General features: G+C 51.3%; 1 protein-coding gene across 7 annotated transcripts in view; it reads left to right on the plus strand.

The window, feature by feature from the left end:
- CNOT1 (CCR4-NOT transcription complex subunit 1) overlaps positions 1 to 23,102 on the plus strand; it is a 1,826,813-nt gene that overhangs the window by 1,772,713 nt on the left and 30,998 nt on the right. For all 7 annotated transcript variants that reach the window (XM_078668607.1, XM_078668606.1, XM_078668608.1 and 4 more), the window contains 2 exons: positions 3,290 to 3,422; positions 3,724 to 3,858. In XM_078668607.1, the coding sequence (XP_078524733.1) occupies positions 3,290 to 3,422; positions 3,724 to 3,858 (268 nt within the window). The remainder of the gene's footprint in view (positions 1 to 3,289; positions 3,423 to 3,723; positions 3,859 to 23,102) is intronic.

The following is a 23,102-nucleotide window of genomic DNA, read 5'->3' on the forward strand; positions in this document are numbered from 1 at the left end:
GTGCGTACCCCAGTTCAAACCGGTTGCTGGGGCACTCCAGCCCCAGCTCTGGCGCGAAACTGGACAAAGGAGAGGGGGTGTAACCACCCCCCTTCCTGGTCCCACCCACAGGAGGGACCTAGAAAGTAATCCAGCCCCTTTTAGTTGTATAAACGTAGAGCTGAGTCCTGAAACTTTAGATTTGATCCTGAACTGAAACTTGAAACGAAACTCTGAACCTTTGACATTCTGCTGAAGCTGAAGACTGAAGGAACTCTTTTATGGCCAAGGAGTGACCACCCTGGGCAACCAGGCTCCACCCAGCAAATCAACGGCTTGCTTTAACGACGCTCCCGCCGGGACCCGAGCACAGAGCCTCACCAGACCCAGACTTCCAGACCTCTCTGACCCTCTCTCTTCACGTCTGCAGCATAGCTGAGATCCGTGGAGGCGACGAGACACGTGGGACCGGCCATATTGAAAAGTCCACGACTTGCTAACTGTGCAGCTCCTGAGGTATCCTTGCAGCTGTGCACTGGGGATTGAGAAGCCCCGAATCCGAGCTCCACCTGCACCGAAGATCATCCCTCCACACTCCACGAGTTCTGCGTGGGGCCCTTCTGCTTGTGTTCTGCTCGACGCGTTGTCCGGTTGCTGGCCCGTAGGCTAGTAGCCTCTGTGACAACAATCCTTTTGAATCAACTCGCTGGTCTGGTTTCTCCAGACTGGTCCTTGCCTCCCTGCAAAGATGAGGCACCTCAGACCTTGCTGGTCTGCATCAGAAGCCTTCTTTGAATCCTGCGTGGGTTGCCTTTGCCAAGGCTTGTTGACTCCAATCCGGCGGTCGACCCCTCCATCTGCGAGAACCTTCGTGGGACAGCTCCTCTTCAGCATCTGGTTGTCCTCGACGCCTCCTGGTCCGCGTGGCTGAAGAGACAAGCTTCACGACCGCACCTGATTGCTCCTCAACGCCATCTGTTTCCTTCCTGGTTCCACCCGGTCACTGGCTAGTGACCCAGACTCTGTCCCCTCTGCTTTCAGGTCCTCTTCATCCTCGATCCACCCGGACATCTTCCTCCTGGTCGCCTGCAGCATCTTGCTCCAGGTCTCCATAGGCTTCAACGACGAAACCCAACACATCTTCACACCTATGCACCCGCCGACCATGGGTGAGGTAATGCGAGTACTTCGGTGCTCCCAAGGGTATTGACTATCCAAGTGTCTAGGTTTTTAGTTGTTTCCTCCTAGCTAAACCAGAAGTGTCCTGAATCCTTCTTTTTCTAACTTCTAAGTTCCCATTGACTTTGTATTGACTCTCGCGTGTGTGTAAAGACACTGCACGCGGTGCCTGTGGGCCTCCTACTCCTAACCTAAGGTTCAGATAGTGTAGCCCCGGCGATTCTCTAGGCCCTAGGCCTTTCCTTTTCTCGTGACGTGGTACTTATACCATTTACATAGTATATAGTTTGCTTCGACCCTAGGGCCTAACCGTAAATTGTGCAACTTAACGTATTCTGACTATGTAACTTGTGATGTGCTTTTGCCTCTGTTCTCATAAAGAGTTCAGAGGAGTGTGTTAGTGAATAAATACATATATATATTTTATATATCCTGTGTGGTGTCCTTTCATTTGATATTCAAGGGGTTACATATGGTAAAACAGCTGGCTTTACACGCCCTCAAGAGTCTTTTAGTCTAAGACTGTTCTGTCCACGCTACCACTAGGATAGCTGGTCTACAAGGTTGGCTTACAACCATCACCATAAGGGTTGTTTGGACTGGTGCAAGGTGTTCACTAGAATAGTGAACATCATATACCAGGCCAACTTCTCACACGCAGACCCACCACCGGGGTTGGTATTGCTGGGATATCTATTCTACTGTAAGGAATCTATCACAAACGTGTTTCTTTCAGATGAACGGGGTACTTACCTTCGGTACCGATATATCTGTAAGAAACATTAGTTAGTGATAGATTCCTTACTGCCCCACCCATCCTCCCCGTTCTGCGACCTGTTTTCTTGGGTTAAGGTCATCCCCTTCAGGGCCCTAGTTTCAATGCACCAGTGGTCGGTATCTTGCATGGCTCTGCATTCCTGGTGCGGAAAGTCGTGTACACAACTGACAATGTGCGTCGGCGTGTCTAAGTAGCTTCAGTGACGTCATCTCTGCAACTACTATGCCAACGGCGTAAGCGGAGCCGCATGTCAACGCCTACCGACGCGCAGGGGTGTACTGCTGACGAAAGCTTACCAGATCCAGTCTGACGTCTGGGGGATATTCTAAGTTAAGGAATCTATCGCTAACTAATGTTTCTTACAGATATATCGTTACCGAAGGTAGGTAACTTGTTCCTACATATGCCTGGTCTGTGGGGTGTTTCGACCAGCCGGTTTTCTTTGAGAGCTTATGTAGAATTGGTTCGCAGACACTCCTCCAGGTGGATATAGCTATGGTATTCAATTGAAAAGTTAAGGAATCTGCCTCTAGATGTCTATTATATGACCTTCGGTAACATATCTGATAGACAGTCTAGCCGCAGCTTCCGTAACGCCCTGCCCATCCATCTCTCTCTGCAAACGATCTGTAGTGTAAGGGTTGTACCCTTTTCAGTACTGGTTTTATATACCAGTGATTACTGTTTCACGTAATTGTGAAAGTCAATGGACGATTTGGTCTTACTTCTTAAATCTTGACTTTGTATTGCCATGCCATCATTTCAGATTGCTTCGTCTCACCATTGCATCCTTTCTTATGAGCCTTGTCTGCGTATTAGACCCTTTGTCTCCATTGTCATTTAAAAAAAAAAAAAGATATATTGATCTTTTTTGGCACATTGTTTCCACAGCCAGTTTCTATAGTGGTTCCTTTTTGCGTGTGAGCTTTCACAGACGAAACTGATGTCTGCGCTCGGGGTGGGGGGGAGCTTGTATGACTCCACTGATGTTACAACCGGAGTCGGCGCTATCCCCCGGCAAGCAGAGGGACTGCTCACAAATTTCTGGATCCAGTCGTGACACCTGGGGAGAATTCAAAAGTTCAGGAAACTGCGGCTAGACTGTCTCTACCATATAATACATTACCGAAGGTAACCTGTTATACAAAGCCAGCTTCCTACAGTATCCACGAGAAAAGAGCATTACTGAATTTAAGTAACATGTTATTGAATTATATTTTTGCATGTTTTAGCTAGTAGTCTGAGAGCATGAGTTTATTGGATTAGCTGTCCGAACTATAGCTAAGGTTTAGTTGCCTTGAGTTTGTCACCACTGAGTTGTAAACATGCTAATTTGTTATTCTTTGGTTGTAGGTCGCTATTTGTTCTTGAACGCTATTGCCAATCAACTACGGTATCCCAATAGTCACACGCACTACTTCAGCTGTACCATGCTGTACCTTTTTGCAGAGGCAAACACAGAAGCTATCCAGGAGCAGATTACTAGGTAAGGCTAAGTTAAAGGTAGGATTTTGGAATTCTGAGGAAGGGGCGGGGGGCTCGAGATAAAAATGGTGAAGGTGTTGGACACAGCAGTTTATGAACGTGTGGGTGCAAATTAGTCTCTCTGCAGATGTTTTGGTGATTATTAGTGCATATTGCTCGGTTTGGTAGAATATGCTGCACAGCTGAAGGGGTTTGGTCTGGAATTGAACATTCTCTTGGGTGATGGATAGTTCACCTGTTCTTTCAATTCGTTTTTTTATGTCACACTATTTAAAACTGCTTTTTTATTTCTCAATTTTTAGGGTTCTACTGGAACGATTAATAGTAAACCGTCCGCATCCTTGGGGTCTTCTAATCACTTTCATTGAGTTGATTAAAAATCCAGCTTTTAAATTTTGGAATCACGAATTTGTCCACTGTGCCCCAGAAATCGAAAAGTAAGTACCACATGTTTTTAGTCGAAATAACCTGCTCGCTTAAGAGGAAACTTGATGATGACCATTTTATTCGGAAATTAAAATATGAACCTTAAATATTGTAATGTTTTCTACACACCCACGCCAAGTTATAAAAAGGTTACTCAACAATTGGGAAAAGATTTCATGTTCCTTTTCAGTATTGACCATACTGGTATATTGTTACCCTACATAGGTCTGACTCTTCGCTGGTACTGAGTGAGGAAGTGCAGTGAGTGGTGATATCTGAAAGAAACCGGTTAGTATTAGATTTCTTACCTTAGAATATCCCCAGGCGTCAGTCTGGATCCGGCAACTTTACGTAGCAGTACCCCTGCGCGTCACTAGGCATGGTCTGCGGCTCCGCGGGCGTCGTTGGCGCCGGGATGACGTCGCCGGAGTACTTAGACACCGCCCTCGCGCGCTGGCGTCAGTTCTTCTTTTTTCCGCACCAGGAAACTCCGATCTGGAAAAAGTGGTACCCTTTAGTAAGTTTTTTTACTAAACTTTTTCGATCCTTTTTTATCTGTTTTTCGAGTTGAACGACTCCATCGGTGCCGGTAGGGATGCCCGGGTTCAAACCTTCTGCCGACTGATGTCTGTTACCGACCCCCATCGTCGGTGCCTGTATTGCTTAGGGGCCGACCACGATGACAAGTCGTGCCTCTACTGCCGGGCCTTGACGTCGAAAGCTAGGCAGAAGCGGTCCCGTAAGCTCCTCGAGCTCCGGCAGTCTGCCCCGTGCCGCTCGAGGTCCAGGAGGAGGTCGAGGGACCGGTCGCGGGGCAGGAGTCATCACAGCTCTGCGAGTCGACACCACTCGTCGGGCTCCAAGTCCTCAGGTAAGAGGCACAAGAAGTCAAAGAAACAACACCGCTCTTCTGAGGCCCCCCCCCCACGGCGCAGCCGGAGGTTCGGGTGACACCGCTCATGCGGCCTGCTCCATACCCGCCGGTCCCTGGGCAGAACGCGACGCCAGAGGAGATCGAGGCCTTCCCCATGGCCATGAGGTCGCTCACTCCTCCGTCTGGTTCCGCGGCGCCTTCGGGTTCGCGGTCCCGACTGGGAGCCCAAGCAGGCCTGGTGCTTCGGACCCGGCGCCGTCGGGTGCTTCGGACCCGGCGCCGTCGGGTGCTTCGGCCCCGGCGCCGACTTCGGTTCAGACGCCGCAAGGCCCCGTCGGATCCGGGTCGCCGCTGGTCGACCTAATGACCCCTCCGCCGGCGTCGACTCCTATGGTGTCGTCCCCGATTCTCTCTCTCCCCCCCCCCCTGTGAGAAGTTGGCCTGATATGCAGTGCTCACTATTCTAGTGATCACTATGTATCAGTCCAAACAACCCTTATTGATGATTGGTTGTAAGTTAACCTGATAGACCAGCTATCCTAGTAGCATGGATACGAGCAGTCTAAGGCTAAGACTCTAGAGGGCGTGTTAAGCCAGCTGTTTTACCATCACATTACCCCTTGAACACCAAGTGAAAGGACACCACACAAGTTGTTATCAAAAATAAAGTAAATTTATTTATAATAAGACTACCCTGGCTCTTTATGAGACTGGGAGCTAAGCACACAACAAAACTCTTATGAAAATACTAAAAGTCGCACAATTTACACAAATGCCCGAGGGGCACGAAAAACCATATACACAAGAAGTGGAATGCGAAGTTACTAGCAGGTAAGTAATACTTTTCTAGACTGTAGAAACGCTAGGCCTACAATGCTGAACCCTTAGATTAGAAGCAGGAGGCCTAGGGACGCCGTGTGCAGAGTGGGAACTCTCACGCGTAATGCGGGAACAAGTCTATGGATACTAGCACTTTGCAAAGTTACTGTTCTCGGGCGAACCCGACTAGGTGGGTCGAAAACAAGGGTGGATCCGAACACTTAGGGTGTTGGACTATGCTGGAGCACCGGAGTACTCAGTTTACCTAGCCCAGGGGCTGCGGCTGCATAGGGTTCAAGTTGCGTCGGAAACCCTCGTTGAAGATCCAGGAGCCTGAAGAAAGAAGTTGCTGGCAGGCGGCCAGTGAAGGAGTTCGTGGTGATCCAAGCCTGGATCAGGGAAGAAGAAACCTGTAAGCAGAGGGGACCAAGTTCTGAATCACTAGCCAGTGATTTAGGTGGGCACCAGGATGGCACCGGACGAAGTCACCTCAGCCAGGTGAGTGGGCGCTGCTGGGCTCTGCAGTCTCTCGGACCAGGAGGCGTTGTCGGCGACCAGGATGGAGGTGCGAGCTGTCCCACGAAGGTACTTGCTGTCGACGTCGCTGGACCCAGGGTTGGGGCAACAAGTCTTGGCAAATGCAAGGCCCACGCGGTGGACCTAAAATGGCGTCTTGAGTGGACCAGGAGGGTCCAGGGTACTTATCTGAAGGAGGGAAGCAAGGGCAGGAGGGAAGCAAGGGCCAGTCTGGAGCAACCAGACCAGCGGTGTTGGTTGTTGGAGTTCGTCGTCAGAGGGTCACTAGCCAACGGGCAAGTGACCTGGACAACGCGGTGAGCAGCAAAAAGCAGAAGGGCCCCACGCAGATCTCGTGGAGGCAGGGGGGCTGAACTTCGGTGCTGGAGCTGCTCAGGGTCGGGGCTTCTCTTACCCCAAAGCACTCGGTCGAGGGTCACTCAGCGGTCGTGCTGGACAAGCGTCGTGCAGTTCTGAAGATGGCCGGTCCCTCGAGGTCTCGTCGCTCCCACGGATCACAGCTGGGCTGATGATGTAGGTTGAGGTCAGAGGTGCCAGGGAAGCCGGTTCTCGTTCGGCTTGAGCAGTCTTGATCCGGAGGAGAGACTGGCAACAAACCGCGATGCTTGGTTGGTGCCTGCTGCTGCAGGGTGACTACTCCTTAGTCACAAGGGAGAAATCTTGAGAAGAGTCTTGAGTTCTTCGTGTAGAAGGTCGGTTCAGGATTCAAAGATTGATCTGATTTGGAAGGGGGCCAGTTCCTACCTTTATCCTGTAAAAAGGGGCTGGCACGCGACTAAGTCCTGCCCTATGGGTGGGACTAGGAGGGGGTGGTTACACCCCTCTCCTTTGGCGGGCTTTCCCCAGATCAGGGGCTGGAGTGCCCCTGGAACTGGTTCCAGCCGGCCTATGCACAGTGAGCACCGGGGTGCCACTTGCAGTCACCTTCCTCTAAAGCCCTGCCTACCTTGGATACACAAAATCCTGTCTGGGACGGTGCTGGCACCGCCCCTGACAGGAAACCCTTTGTCCAGGCCTCCGTTTGCTGGGAGGACTCCCACCAGCAGGAGGGCAGACTTGTGTCAAGGTGGCAGCATCCATTTTGTGGAGCTGAGGCTATGTCTGACTTTAACCGGGGTTACAGGTTACCAACATGTCTTCTCCCTCTAGAGGGGTGGAATGCTACCCCCGTCGCCAGAACTGGCGAGGGGGTAGTATTCCAAAGCGTATGACACCTTACACGACATGTTTAGATAGTGTCAGTCCAAAGTTACCATAACCGCGAGGATTATAAGGCACTTAAAAGTATATGGTCTGACGCTATCATGGAAACGGCTAAGGGATAGATCCCGAAAGCCGCAGACAGAGCTCCATCTCACACGATTCCAAGCACTCTGCCTTCAGGATTGTTAAGGCCTGCCATAGGAGTGACTGATAGGAGATCTGTGTGTCCATTTGAGGGTTAGATATAGGTATACTATATCTAAAGCAAAGGGTGATTACACCACCTTGCCCCAGCTGTCAAGCAGCCAGTTGTGTCTGTTTAGTTAGTCAGCCCAGGGGTGGCATAATACATGCTGCAGCCCCTGGGAGACTTCTGGGTGCACCTCAGCCCTGGGTACAGGGACTTGGAGAGGGCCCAGTGCCAATTCAGTACCTGGGTACAATTTGGAGTAGAGAGAACAGCTAGGCTGTGGGTCTGATTAGCAGGCCCACAGCCAGGGAAAGTCGTAAACCAGTGAAGCAAAAAGCAAAAATCTGGGTGATCATAGGATTGCAGACCCTACTCTCCTACATCCCCCCCCCCCCCCCAGATCCGGTTCCGGCGTTGGAACGGCGTCTATCGACACCGCATTCGGCGCCGAGAGAGGAGCAATACTTCTAGGATCCGGCCCCATCATTTGAACCTGAGTACCAGGAGATGGAGGACGAGGCATATTGGGAGGGGTCTGAGGACCCTCTGGCACGGAAGTGCCTGTCTTTTCATGACTGGGCAGGTGAACTAGGGGAGGCCAGTGGTTTGGACACTTCGCCCGACACTGGATTTGTCTCCCCTCCTACCGTGGCTACGGAGGAGGGGGCTGCCTACAGTGTGGTGTTGACGAGGGCAGCCAAGGCCTTGTCTCTTGAGCTCCCTGTCGCGGCCGTGGGGACCAACCTCCTCACTGAGGTCCTCAAACCGCAGGCAAGCTCTTCGGAGCCTCTACTGCCGTTCAATGAGGCCTTAACTGACGTTCTGTTGGGCACTTGGTTCAGGCCCGCTACAGGTCCCCCTGTAGATACGAACGTGGCCATACGCCACCGCCCGGCCCCGGGTGATCCTTGTTTCCTGTCCACCCACCCCACCCCCGAGAGCCTGTGTGAGAAGTTGGCCTGATGTGCAGTGCTCACTATTCTAGTGATCACTATATATCAGTCCAAACAACCCTTATTGATGATTGGTTGTAAGTCAACCTTATAGACCAGCTATCCTAGTAGCATGGATACGAGCAGTCTAAGGCTAAGACTCTAGAGGGCGTGTTAAGCCAGCTGTTTTACCATCACATTACCCCTTGAACACCCAGTGAAAGGACACCACACAAGTGTTATGAAAATAAACAGTGTATTTATTAGAATCACAACAACCTTGTACTCTTTATGAGGACAGGGTGCTAGGCACACAACAAAACTCTTACGAAAATACTTAAGTTAGCACAGTATATACAAATGCCCGAGGGGCACGAAAAACCATATACTCTAAAAGTGGAATGCGAAATTACTAGCAGGTAAGTACAGTACTAATAGGCTTTGGAATCGCTAGGACTTGACTATAGAATCGTTAGATTACTTCTAGGAGGCCTAGGGGACTCGGGTGCAGAGTGTGCACTCTCACGCGGGATGCGGGACAAAGTCTATGGTAGCTAGTAACGCTAAAGTTAGTGTTCACGGGCGAACCTGACCTGGTAGGGAGAAAACGACAGTGGATCCTGACCCTTGGATAGTGAGGCTATGCTGGGGCACCGAAATGCCGAAGTTACCTAGCCCAGGGGGTGCAGCTGCATAGGTCTCAAAAGACGTCGGGAATCCTCGTTGCCGGACCAGGAGCCTGGAAGAAAGATGCTGGCAGGCGACCAGTGAAGATTGTTCGAAGTGATCCAAGCCTGGATCTGGAAGATGGATGACACCTGAAAGCAGAGGGGACCAAGTTCGTGACTACTAGCCAGTAGTCAGTGGGCACCAGGAGGGCACCGGATGGTAGTCACCTCGACTAGGTGAGTGGGCGACGCTGGCTCTGCAGATCTCACGGACCAGGAGGCGTTGTTGGCGACCAGGATGGAGAGGCGAGCTGTCCCACGATGGATGAAGCTGTCGGCGTCGAAGTTACCCAGGATTGGGCAACAAGCCTTGGCTAATTCAAGCCCACGCGGTGGACTCAAAATGGCGTCTTGAGTGGACCAGGAGGGTCCGGGGTGCTCCTCTTCTGGAAGGGAGCAAGGGCCAGTCTGGAGCAACCAGACCAGCAGCAGTGATGTCGTCGGGCGTCGTTCAGAAGGCCACAAGCCAGCGGGCTAGTAGCCAAACAACGCGGTGAGCAGCAAAAAGCAGAAGGGCCCCACGCAGATCGTGGAGATGCTGGGAGGCTGCACTTCGGTGCTAGAGCTGCTCAGGGTCGGGGCTTCTCGGACCCCAAAGCACTCACCAGGGAATTACTCGGCGGGCTTGCTGTGCAGAAGTCGTGCAGTCTTGCAGATGGCCGGTCCCTCGAGGTCTCGTCGCACCCACGATTCTCAGCTGGGCTGTAGAGGTGGGTAGAGGTCAGAGGTGCCAGGGAAGCCGGTTCTCGTCGAGCTGGGCAGTCGGATTCCGGAGGAAGGACTTGCAGCAGACCGCAGTGTTCTTAAGATGGTGCCTGCGGATGCAGGGTGACTACTCCTTAGTCACAAGGGAGAAATCTTAGGAAGAAGTCTTGAGTTCCTTTCGTGGAAAGTAGTTTCAGGATTCAAAGATGATCTAATTTGGAAGGGGGCCTGCTCCTACCTTTATCTGGGAAAAGGGGGCTGGCACGCGACTAAGTCCTGCCCTAGGGGTGGGACCAGGAGGGGGGTGGTTACACCCCCTTCCTTGGCGGGCTTTTCCCCAGCACAGGGTCTGGAGTGTCCCTGGAACTGGTTCAAGCCAGCCTATGCACAGTGAGCACCGGGGTGCCACGTGCAGTCACCTTCCTCTGAAGCCCTGCCTACCTACAATACACAAAATCCTGTCTGGGACGGTGCTGGCACCGCCCCTGGCAGGAAACCCTTTGTCCTTATCTCCTGCTCTGGGAGGACTCCCAGCAGCAGGAGGGCAGACTTGTGTCTCGGTGGCAGCATCCATTTTGTGGATGCTAAGGCTCTGTCTGACTTTAACCGGGGTTACAGGTTACATACATGTCGTGTCCCTCTAGAAGGGTGGGATGCTAACCCCGTCGCCAGAATTGGCGAGGGTTTAGTATTCCAATTCGTATGACACCTTACTCGACATGTTTTGATAAAGCGATACCAGAGTTGGCATATAACCGCGAGGATTATAATGCACTTAAGAGTATATGGTATGCGATATCACGGAAACGGCTAAGGGATGGATCCCGAAAGCCGCAGACAGGCTCAGCTCATGCCAGAGCACCATCTCACACGATTCCAAGCACTCTGCCTTCAGGATTGTTAAGGCCTTCCATAGGAGTGACTGATAGGAGATCCGTGTGTCCATTTTAGGGTTAGATATAGGTATACTATATCTAAAGCAAAGGGTGAGTACACCACCTTGCCCCAGCTGTCGTGCAGCCAGTTGTGTCAGTTTAGTTAGTCAGCCCAGGGGTGGCATAATACATGCTTCAGCCCCTGGGAGACTTCTGGGTACACCTCAGCCCTGGGTACAGGGACTTGGAGAGGGCCCAGTGCCAATTCAGTACCTGAGTACAATTTGGATAGAGAGAACAGCTAGGCTGTGGGTCTGATTAGCAGGCCCACAGCCAGGGAAAGTCGTAAACCAGTGCAGCAAAAAGCAAAAATCTGGGTGATCATAGGATTGCAGACCCTACTCTCCTACAGCCTGGTTATCCAGGCCTCCAATTCCCAGACTGCATTCCCAACAGCTCCCCCTGATCGGGATTTCAAAAGGTATGAACAGTACGGAAAAAAAAATGTTCTCCTCACTTAGTTTGGGGTTGTGGTCGGTCAACACCGCTTGCCTTTTGGGCTGTTATACCCACTCTATGTGGGTCACGGTAGCGGTCGTGCTGCCACAATGCCCGGAGGAGGCCCGGGTTAAACTCGCCCAAGCCCTTGCGGAGGGACGAGATGCGGCACGGTATTCTATTCGATGTGGGCTGGATACCACAGACTCGCTAGTTCGCCAGGCCAGTTCGCCGTCACGCCTTGCTGAGGTCCGCCAATTTTTTGGCTAATGTCCAGAAATCCCTTATGGACATGCCGTTTGATGCCTGTCGCCTCTTTGGCAACAAGGCAGACAGTGCGCTTGAGAGCTTTAAGGACTCCAGGGCTACGGCCAAGTCCTTGGGCCTGTCGGCCCCTGTTGGAAAGAGGGTTATTGGTAGGGGCAAATGTAGGTCTGCCACTGGCAATAGGGCCACTAACACATGATAGGACTCAGCATAGGTCTTAGAAAATTATTCCTTTGCTCAACCCTTGGTAACGTGGCTGCAAGCAGATAGGCTTAACTTCAAAGACCGGTATGTAAAACATTCAAAAACACCATTTCAGTAAATAAGACACAACACAAAATAAAAATCCAACACCAATTCATGATAATAGGTAATATTTATATCTTTTAAATGACACCAAAACGAAAATAATCCTCAGTAGGGAACCAGAGATATGAATTTTTAAAGATTAGTCACTTTCTAGTGCTTAGAAACCAACAACGCCCCTTTAAGTCATTTCGTTTTCTCTGTCAGGGACACACCTTTATAAATTGTTCTGAAGAATTCTCACCACTGTAGTGGGGGCCGCCTTCTTCAGCAAGCGGGGTCCAGTTAGAACACCTTCCTGGCGTTCTGCTTGCGGGTCCCAAAGTATCCAACACATAATCCAAGGTTCTGGAATCTCCAAGAGGGTCCTTGAAAGTGTGAAACTTCAATTCCGCAATCCACTTGAACAAAACCCTTCAGGCTTTGAATTCTTTGTGGGGCTGTCCAGGTGAGCTCTGTTAACCTGTAGCTTGCAGAGAGTTCAACTCTTGAGTCCTTTGGCAGCAAGGTAATCCACAGGGCTGCAGTTTCACTTGGTGCAGTCTTCAGAGGTCAGGCCTTAGAGTTCCTTGCACAGCAAAATCATCAGCAGGGCACTTCTTGCTTCATGAAGTTTCAAGCAGCAGATCTGGATGGCTCTGCCCCCCTCAAATACTTATTCAAAATTCTCTGGGTCAAGCACCAGGTCATTGCTGACCAATGAGAGCAGGGCAACTCCTTATAGTTATGACCACATCCTGTAGAGTGTGGCATTAGTTTGTCCCAGAGTGCATCATTCTTCCAAATCCATAATGGCTGATTTTCCAGCAAGGAGGTAAGAGCTGACTAAACACACCCCCTGGGATTGCTTATTTCCATGGACTCTCCCCTTACTATCTGCACATACCTTCCTTAAGCCTAGCCCTGACTCTGGGTCAAGACTGTCCAAGTGGACTGAAACCCAGGCCTCCCCTCTGCCTTTGAAGAGCATAGTTTACGACGCCACCTCCTGGCCTGGCATTCCTATAGACCAGCACACTGCCCTCCCAGCAGAGGGATTAACCTGAGGGGTTCCTTATCAACTCTTCAAAGCAGCCTGGCTAATCCACTTAACTCTGACCAATCGGGGTAGACCACTGGAAGGCTGAATTTGGACTTACAAACAAGAAAGTCTTAACTTCTTATATGCGCACTTAAGGAGAAATTTTACAATATAATATTGTTGGATTTACTTCTACCATTCTGGGAAGTCTTTGAATGGTCCGGCTAGTCCTCTCCTATCAATATTTATTAATCAATAACTTCCTACCATGTTAACCTATGGGCCATGGGGTTTGCAATGGGGAAAATGACTGGGGCCACTTTTGTAGCGCCAGGGCTTATAAAGCCATATTTAATAAGTGGGTTCCTGATTTCTACAGGACCCCCTGTGCACCTAGGGGAGACTTCGAGGGTTCTGAATCTGCAGAAATCATGCAGATTATCCTTACCAAATTCTTCTAGCATCAAAGTCGAATTCGAGCAGCTCTTTAACCCAATGTGGGGCGTGAAATGTAAAATTTCACTTTACCCATGCATATAAAACCTAATTTTATAAGGGCGCTCCTTCTAGATAACTGACCCCCACCCCTGGGATACCTAGGGGTGACCCTGGGGGTACCTAATATGCAATAATATGGTAGGTTTTTAATTTTTTAGGGCCCCTACCCACAAAGTCCAGTTTGGGCACAATTTAAGGTTTTAAAGCTGTCCTGGCCACCAGGGATGCTTTTAAACTGACCTCCGGCTTCAGCACTGCACACATGCTAGTGCAGAAAATCTGCTGGCCTCTAAACTGCCATGCCCCAGGATACTGGAGACTTCTAGGTAGTTTCAATCCCCTGCCCTATTACATACTAGGGGCGTCTGATAGATACATCTGCCGTGTGGATTCCTCACATTGTGAATATCCCCTTGCGTCAGCAACATTCGGAAATTCTTTTTGTAGCTTCGCGCCAACGTGGATCTGGACGTCACAGAGGCACGGCATCGCACGCGACACCGCTGACGTCACCGACGCCTATAATAGGCCCACGCCGGCGTGATGACATCAGTTCCCTTTTTTCCGCGTCGTCGACGCTAACGGTTTTCAGGGATCGTACTGTAGCTTTACAGTAACTTTGTTACTATTATCATACTATTGTGTCTATCTTTATATTCTTCGAAATGTCGTCGAAGAAGACTGGATTTAAAGCTTGCGGCGAATGTGGCAAGACTATGTCTATCACCGATCCTCACGAATGCTGTGTTTGGTGTTTAAGCTCCGACCATGACGTCGAGGACTGTCCTTGCTGCAAGAAAATGACTCCGAAGGCTTTAAGAGAAAGAGAGACGAAACTCCTCGTGGCAAAACTTAAAAATAAGAAAGTTAAGAAATCTTTGAAGTCTCGATCTCGTAGGTCGAGGTCTCGTTCGAGGTCACGTTCGGAGTCGTCTTCTGCTCACGCTTCGAAGTCTTCGAGGAAGAAACACAAGAAGAGGAGCCATGAGTCACTTCATCACTCTGGGAAGGACTCTAGTTCAAGACCGAAGTCCCAGGTCAAACTTCTGAGTAAGGAAGTGGAGATTTCTAAGTCTGAACATGATGAGGCTTCACATCCGGATTCACCCGAATCTCAGAAACAGGTCCATTCCCTGGTTCCATCCAATCCTTCTGGTCAGGAGGATGAAGGTGAGGAGCAGGGGGCTGTTGAAGTCGAGGTTCCGGTGCCTGCGGGTTCGTCGACCCCGGCTCCTGGACTCGATGAAGAGATCGACGTCGTATCGACTCCGCCTCCTCAGGAACAACCCAGAGGTCCATATCCTGAATTTCCAACTCCAGGTCAGGATCCTTCTCAGTTCCTGAACGCCATGTTTGGTGTCTATTCCAGGGCAATGTTCCCGTCTGGTGCACCTTTAACTTGGGGGTTCCCCAGGCTTACGCCCCTGCGCCCTTCATGCCTTTTATGCCGGCTATACCACCGCATTGGAATTTTCCGACACCACCCGTGTCGTCGACGCCGATTCCATCGACGCCGATTCCATCGACGCCGATCCCATCGACGCCGATACCTACGACTCCGAGGCAGGATTCTGCCCGACCTCGTAATGAAAGACCTCGTCCAACTTCGGGTTCGACGCCGGCTCCGACCCCGTCGGAGTCGATTCCGAATCCATTGGCTTCTGTTATGAAGGAAAGATCTCGGAGAAAGGCCCAGAGACTTCTGGAAGAGGAAGGATGTCAGTATTCAGATACTGAAGAAGGGGAATTATAGGATTCTGAGGATCCTTTTGAAGACTTGTGTGAGGCCAGTGGGCTTGAACTATCGCCTGAATGGGAATTGGCTTCAGTGTCAAATGTACCATCAAAGGATGTGGTGCCTTATCACACCGTTATTAGAAAGGCAGCGAGCTTATTGAATATTACTCTGCCCACTGCTGATTATAAGCCTAATATTTTGACTGAGGTGCTTCATTCACCCTCATCCATTATTGAACCTATGTTACCCTTCAACGAGGCCTTATCTGAGCCCATCTATGAGGTTTGGAAGAAACCTTTATCTGCTCCTGCAGTTTCTAGAACGGTGGCGAGGAGATATAGAGTTGCACCTGAGGACCCTGCATTTTTATCAACACATCCTCTGCCTGAGAGTTTGGTGGTGCAGGCTGCCTGCTCAAAGAGATCTGCTGGTGCTTTTCCACAGGTTCCTGGAAAAAAGAATCCAGAAAGCAAGACCAAAGTGCCAAGAAGGTTTTCTCATCAGCCAGTATGGCGTTAAAGTCAACCAACGCAACGTGTCTGATGGGAAGATATATCCATGCTTTGATGGATTCTGTCAAGCAGTTGATTCCGAAGATTCCTGAAGATGACAGGAAAGATTTTCAGGAAGTGATATCGGACACTCAAGCAGCTGCGAGACAGGTCATTCAGAGTGGTCTGGACACTGCTGATTCGGTGGCAAGGGTCAGGCTGCCTGGCTCAAATCGTCTGAGTTTTCTGCAGACGTCCAGTCTGTTTTGATGGACTTGCCTTTTGATGGATCAGGATTGTTTTGCAAGAAGGCTGATACTGCCTTGGAACGTTTTAAGGACAGTAGGGCCACTGCAAAATCTTTGGGTCTTCAGTCCAGGGGTACTACTGGAAGACGCTTCAGGGGGTTTGTAAGATCTTCCTTTCGTTCTTACAGACCATCCCAGCAACAGCCTCAACAGCAGCAGAATGCACTGTACAAGTCGTACAGGGGCAGACAAAGATCCCGCCCTAGAGGTAGTCAAGCTTCCTCCTCCTCCTCTCCTTCCCAACCCCCGGCCAACGCAGCAAAGCAGCCCTAGATCCGCCATTCCGGATCATGTGGGCCCAGTGGGGGGTCGGCTTACACATTTTCTACAAGATTGGGAATTAATAACATCGGATCTTTGGGTTCTCAATCTTGTAGAGAATGGGTATGCACTTCCTTTCCAGGAATTCCCTCCCAATTACCCTCCTTGCCAGGGTTATTGTTCGGAGGACCACCTGCTTCTCCTGCAGGAAGAAGTCCTGGCTTTGTTCCGAAAAGGTGCGATAGAGGTGGTTCCAGAGCAGGAAAGGGGTCAGGGGTGCTACTCCCGGTATTTCCTGATCCCCAAGAAAGATGGCAGGCTTAGGCCAATCCTGGACCTCAGGATTTTGAACCTTTACCTGAAACAGGAAAAGTTCAAGATGCTCACTCTTGCGCAGGTTCTTCAAGCGCTGCTGGAAGAAGACTGGATGGTGTCGATCGACTTGCAGGGTGCGTATTTTCATATTCCCATCTTGAAGTCGCACAGAAAGTATCTCCGTTTTACGGTTGGGTCACAACACTACCAGTTTGTGGTCCTTCCGTTTGGTCTTACTACTGCGCCTCGAGTCTTCACCAAGGTGATGGCAGTGGTGGCAGCTCATCTCAGGAGGACGGGGATACATGTGTTTCCGTATCTAGACGACTGGCTGATCAAAGCGGAGTCGCCGGAGAAGGTGCTCCATCATCTGCAAGAGACAACTCAGTTGTTGCACAGGTTGGGTTTTTCGATAAATGTACCCAAGTCTCACCTGGTGCCCTCACAGCGCAACCTGTTCATAGGTGCGGTACTGGACACTACTGTGTGTCGTGCATTCCCTCCTCCTCAAAGGATTCACGACATACAGGAAATGATTCCTTTATTTTACAATGGAGCGGTCGTTCCAGTCCTGAAAGTCCTTCGCCTGCTCGGTCTGATGGCTTCATGCATTCTGTTGGTCAACTATGCACGCTGGCACATGAGGGCGCTCCAGTGGTGCCGCCGCAGGCAGTGGTATCAGCACAATGGAGATCTCAGGGAGTCAGTGAGGATCTCCGGAGAGACTGCAGCGGATCTGTCTTGGTGGAGCGTGGAAGGCAATCTGTCTCAAGGAAAGCCTTTTCAACTTCCTCCATCAGTGGCCACAGTGATATCGGATGCATCCACTCTAGGGTGGGGTGCTCATCTGGGAGACCTGGAGGTCAAGGGTCTTTGGTCTCCAGAGGAAAGGTTGCTTCACATCAACCTTCTATAATTGCGGGTGATACGTCTGGCGCTCAAGGCCTTCCTCCCTTCCCTTCGCGGTCAGTCTGTTCAGGTCTTGACGGACAACACGACTGCGATGTGGTACATCAACAAGCAGGGAGGAGTAGGGTCGCAGTGTCTCTGCAGAGAGGCTCTGCGTCTCTGGTCCTGGGTTCAGGACCATCAGATTTGTCTGATGGCGAATCATCTGGCCGGAGTTCAGAACGTTCGTGCAGACAGTCTCAGTCGGCAGTTCTCTGCCGATCACGAGTGGAGGCTCCATCCAGAGGTAGTTCGCGACATCTTTCGGATGTGGGGGACTCCTCGGGTGGACCTGTTCGCCACTCACAAGAATGCTCACTGCCTGTCATTCTGCAGTCTCCAGTATCCGATGCAAGGAGCCTTGGGGGACGCGTTTCAGTTGAGTTGGAACTCACAACTCCTTTACGCGTTTCCTCCCATACCATTAATTCCTCGAGTTCTGCGGAAAATTCGCCAAGACCGGGCCCAAGTCATATTGATCGCCCCGGATTGGCCAAGAAGGGTGTGGTATTCAGACCTTCTCCACCTCTCCTCTCTCCCGCCGCTCCGTCTCCCTCTCAGGGCAGACCTCCTCTCTGATGGAGGGGCAGGTTCTACACCCCCACCTCCAGACCTTACACCTTCATGCCTGGAGATTGAACGGGGCAACCTGATTTCTTTTTCTCTCCCTCACGATGTGGTGGATGTCATTTTGTCAGCCAGGCGTGACTCCACTAAGTCCATCTATTCTTATAGGTGGTCTAAATTTGTTGCTTGGTGCAGGGAGAGGTCTATAGACCCTTTGAGGGCCCATTTATCGGATGTGCTCCAGTTTGCCCTTTCTCGGGCTCAGCAGGGGCTTGCTGTTGCCACGGTGAAGGGTTATCTTTCTGCGCTGTCGGCTTTTATCTGTTTGCCTGACCAGCCCTCTCTTTTTAAATCTCCTATTGTTTTAAGGTTTTTGAAGGGCCTCACTAATAAGTTCCCTCCAACCCCTTTTATTGTGCCTCAGTGGGATTTGAATCTAGTTTTGACATTTTTAATGGGTGCTCCTTTTGAGCCTCTTCACAAATGTCCCATGAGGCTTCTGACTTTTAAAATGGTTTTCCTCGTTGCAATAACCTCGGCAAGGAGGATAAGTGAGCTTCAAGCTCTTTGTTCCAAACCCCCATTCCTGACCATTCATGCTGAACGAATGGTTCTTAGGACCAGGGCTGCTTTTCTGCCAAAGGTGGTGACTCCTTTCCACCTTGGTCAATCCATTACCCTTCCTACCTTTTATCCTCCCCTCACCCTTCCAAGGAGGAGGAGAGATTACACCGTCTTGACCCCAAGAGGGCGGTGTCCTTTTACTTGGACAGGACTAAAGACTGTCGAGTGGACGACCAGCTCTTCATTGGCTTTGCTGGCTGCAAGAAAGGAAGAGCGGTCCATAAGAGGACTTTGTCGAGATGGATCGTCCTCTGCATTAAGATCTGCTACTCTTTGGCCGGTAAGGAGCCACCAGAGGGTATAAGGGCTCATTCTACTAGAGCTAAGTCTTCGACCTCTGCATTGGCTAGACGTGTGCCTGTAGAAGATATTTGTAGAGCGGCAACTTGGTCTTCCCTCCACACTTTCGCGAAGCATTACTGCTTGGATTCCGAGGTGAGGAGGGACGGTCACTTTGCCCGCTCTGTCCTCCAGGATTTCCTGGTCTAGAAGAGTGGACACCCTCCTCCGGGAGTTGGGACTGCTGTGGGACTCTATTCACAAGGTGAGGAATCCACACGGCAGATGTATCTATCAGAAGAACAAGTTACTTACCTTCGGTAACGCTTTTTCTGGTAGATACTATATCTGCCTGTGGATTCCTCACTGACCCACCCGCCTCCCCGTTGTCCACTCTTCTATGCCAGAGGTTTCTATAATGTATTATTTTATGGTCAAGGATTTGTTTATTTCAAATGTTTTATTGCATTTGCTTCACACTGTGTGTGTTACCTTGATTTCTATTCTGCGTATACTGTGTATAAGTCTACTGTCATCGGTCCGTCCGTGTGCCTCGAAGGCACGGAAAAAAGGGCGGAACTGATGTCATCACGCCGGCGTGGGCCTATTATAGGTGTCGGTGACGTCAGCGGTGTCGCATGCGATGCCGTGCCTCTGTGACGTCCGGATCCACGTCGGCGTGAAGCTACAAAAAGAATTTCCGAATGTTGCTGACGCAAGGGGATATTCACAAGGTGAGGAATCCACAGGCAGATATAGTATCTACCAGAAAAAGCGTTACCGAAGGTAAGTAACTTGTTCTTTTGGGGTAGGTCATGCCGATTACAGGGGTACCCCACCATACCATGGTGTACCCTAGTGTATGTTGGGTGTCTTCACTGTATTCTAATGTGTTCTTTTTAGCTTGGCACTGGGCCTGGTTAAACAGAGCCCAGGGTCAGTCAGTCACCACCAGTTTCAGTCAGCAAAAAGTTGGGGGGTGTCCAGGGCACAGGATGACTTTACAACAGCCCTGCACCAGCAAACTGCTGCCTTTTGCTCCTTTCGTGGCCAAGGAAGGGGCACCCCCACACGTCCTGCCAGCCACGGGCCGCAGACTAACATCCAGCGCGGTGGCGGACGTGGTAACCGCCGTGGCGGTGCCAGGGGACAACGGCGAAGCCAGTCCACATCCACCCCCGCAGCATCCGCCTCAAAGCCCTCCTCGTCTGAGCTTTCAGGCCCATTTAACGCCAGTGGGGGGCAGGGTTCGCCATCACCTCCTCCACTGGCTCGACATCACATTGGACAGGTGGGTGCTGCAAATTGTCTGAAGGGGCTACTCCCTCCCCTTCGAGGCGACCCCTCCAGCCATGCCACCGCAATACCACCGCGTGTCGGGGGATCACTTGCAACTTCTGCAAGAGGAAGTCACGGCCCTCTTGGCCAAGGGGGCCATCGAGCGCGGTCCTGGGCCAGAAGTAGGGTGTGGTTGTTATTCCCACTACTTTCTGGTTCCCAAGAAGGGCAAAGGGGGGCTACGCCCTATCTTGGACCTGCGGAATGTCAACGGCTTCCTCCGGAAGGAGAAGTTCAAGGTGCTGACACTTTCAGTTTACCGTGCTCCCCTTCGGCCTTACCAGCGCCCCACGGGTGTTCACGAAAGTGATGGCGGTGGTCACAGCTCATCTGCGCAGATTAGGGGTGTCCGTCTTCCCCTATCTCGACGACTGGTTGTTGAAGGCGGGCTCGCCCCAGACAGTAGTCAGCCACCTCCAGACTACGGCCGACCTCCTGCACCTGCTGGGGTTCTCCATCAATGTGCCGAAGTCACACCTGTGCCCCTCTCAGAAGCTCCTCTTCATCAGAGCGGTTCTAGACTCTGCGCAGTTTCGGGTTTATCCTCCTGAACAGCGGGTTCGGGATATTATGATTCCGATCTTTCAGCCTTTATCCTGAGTCTCGGTCAGGTTGACGCTGCGGCTTCTGGGGCTGATGGCCTCCTGCATCCTTCTGGTGCATCATGCCAGGTGGCGGCTGCGGGCTCTGCAGTGGGACCTGAAGTGTGAGTGGGCCCAGCATCAGGGCAACTTGTCCGACCATGTCTTTATCGCGGAGGGCACTGCAAGACAGTTGCAGTGGTGGCTCACAGACCGCGATTGGGTCAGCGGCAGATCCCTCAACCTTCCCCAACCGGAGCACGTAGTTGTGACGGACGTATCCCTCCTGGGCTGGGGGGGCCACATGAGAGAGGCGGAGATCAGAGGCCTCTGGTCTCCGGCAGAGTCGGGGCTCCACATCAACCTTCTAAAGCTGCTGGCGATCCGACTAGCACTGAAAGCATTCCTCCCCTCTGTCCGGGGGAGTGTAGTGCAGGTGTTGACGGACAACACCACCGCCATGTGGTACTCCAACAAACAGGGCGGGGTGGGGTCGTGGCCCCTTTGCCAGGAGGCTCTGCGTCTCTGGCAATGACTGGAACATCAGGGCATGTCCCTGGTGGTTCAACACCTGGCAGGTTCCCTGAACGCCATGGCGGACGAACTCAGCCGTCTGTGCATGATGGATCACGAATGGCGTCTGAACTCGGACGTGGCGCAAGGTCTCTTTCAGCAGTGGGGAGAGCCTTGGTTAGATCTATTCGCGACAGAAGAGAACGCGCAATGTCATCAGTTCTGCGCGTTGGAATTTCCAAGGCGGCACTCGCTCGGTGACGCTTTTCGTTGCGAGTGAAGTTGCGTTCTGTTGTACGCCTTTCCGCCTATACCACTTCTGCCCAGGGTGCTGAAGAAGATCAGGCGCGACCGGGCCCAAGTTATTTTTGTGGCTCCAGACTGGGCTCGAGTATGGTATCCCGAGCTACTCAGTATGAGCATCGATCCTCCAATCCGTCTCCCTCTTCGGGAGGATCTTCTGTTGCCGCAACACAGGACAGTCCTGCACTCGAACCTGTCCAGCCTCCACCTCCTTGCGTGGAGATTGAGTTGCGACAGTTGACTCCTTTTGACCTGCCTCCTGAAGTATGCAATGTTATCGTGGCAGCCAGGCGTCCCTCCACAAAAACGTATACGCCTGTAGGTGGAAGAAGTTTGTGGCATGGTGCACAGCAAAGGCTGTGGATCCCCTTTCTGACCCTCTTTCTGAGGTCCTTCTTTTTCTTCTTTCTTTAGCCCAGCAGGGCACTATCAAGGGCTATCTCTCGGCCATTTCCGCCTTCCTGAGGCTCCCAGATCAGCCGTCCCCTGTGGTAAATAGATTCTTAAAAGGCATCACGCACATGTTTCCTTCTGTTCCGTTCGTGATGCCTCAGTGGGACTTGAATCTAGTTCTTACCTTTCTAATGTGCGCTCCCTTTGAGCCACTTCATAATTACCCTCTTCGTCTTCTAACTGTAAAGACTGCTTTCCAGGTTGCCATCACCTCTGCCAGAAGAGTGAGTGAGCTCCAGCATCTTTCTTCATAACCTCCTTTTCTTACTGTCCATCCAGACAAAGTTGTTCTGAGAACTCGTCCTTCCTTTTTGCCAAAGGTTGTCACTGCCTTTCACATCGGGCAGACCATCACTTTGCCCACCTTCTTTCTGCCTCGGCATCCTTCCAAAGAGAAAGAGAGGCTCCATCGTCTGGACCCAAAACGTGCGCTCTCGTTCTACCTGAGCCACACACAACAGTTCTGGGTGGATGACCAAATCTTTGTTGGCTACGTGGGCGCTAAGAAAGGTCGGACGGTGCACTAACTGTGCATTAGGCTTGTTATTCCTTGGCTAAAAAAGTGCCGCCGGTGGAGCTGCGCGCCCATTCTACCAGGGCAACGGCAGCCACTATTGCCTGGGACGCGGCGTTCCCTTGCAGGACATTTGTCAGGCAGCTACGTGGGCCTCGCTGCACACGATTTCCAAGCACAACTGCCTGGACATTCAAGTCCGGAGAGACTGCTTCCTAGGTTGTTCTGTCCTCTAGGACTTTCTGGTGTGATCTTGGTTCGCAGACTTACCACCGGGGTTGGTATTGCTGGGGTATCTATTCTAAGGTAAGGAATCTATCACTACGTGTTTCTTTCAGATGCACAAGTTACTTACCTTCGGTAACGATATATCTGTAGGAAACATTAGTAGTGATACTGATTTGTAGGGTTAAGGTCATCCTTTTTAGGGCCCTAGTATCATGGCACAGTGGTCAGTATCGTGCATGGTTCTGCGTTCCTGGCACGGAAAGTCATGTACAGAACTGACGTCAGCCCGCGTGGGCGCGTCTAAGTAGCTCCGACAACGTCATCACGTCGCCAACGACTCA

This window comes from Lissotriton helveticus, chromosome 12 (genome assembly GCF_964261635.1).
Source record: "Lissotriton helveticus chromosome 12, aLisHel1.1, whole genome shotgun sequence".
Lineage (NCBI taxonomy): Eukaryota > Metazoa > Chordata > Amphibia > Caudata > Salamandridae > Lissotriton > Lissotriton helveticus.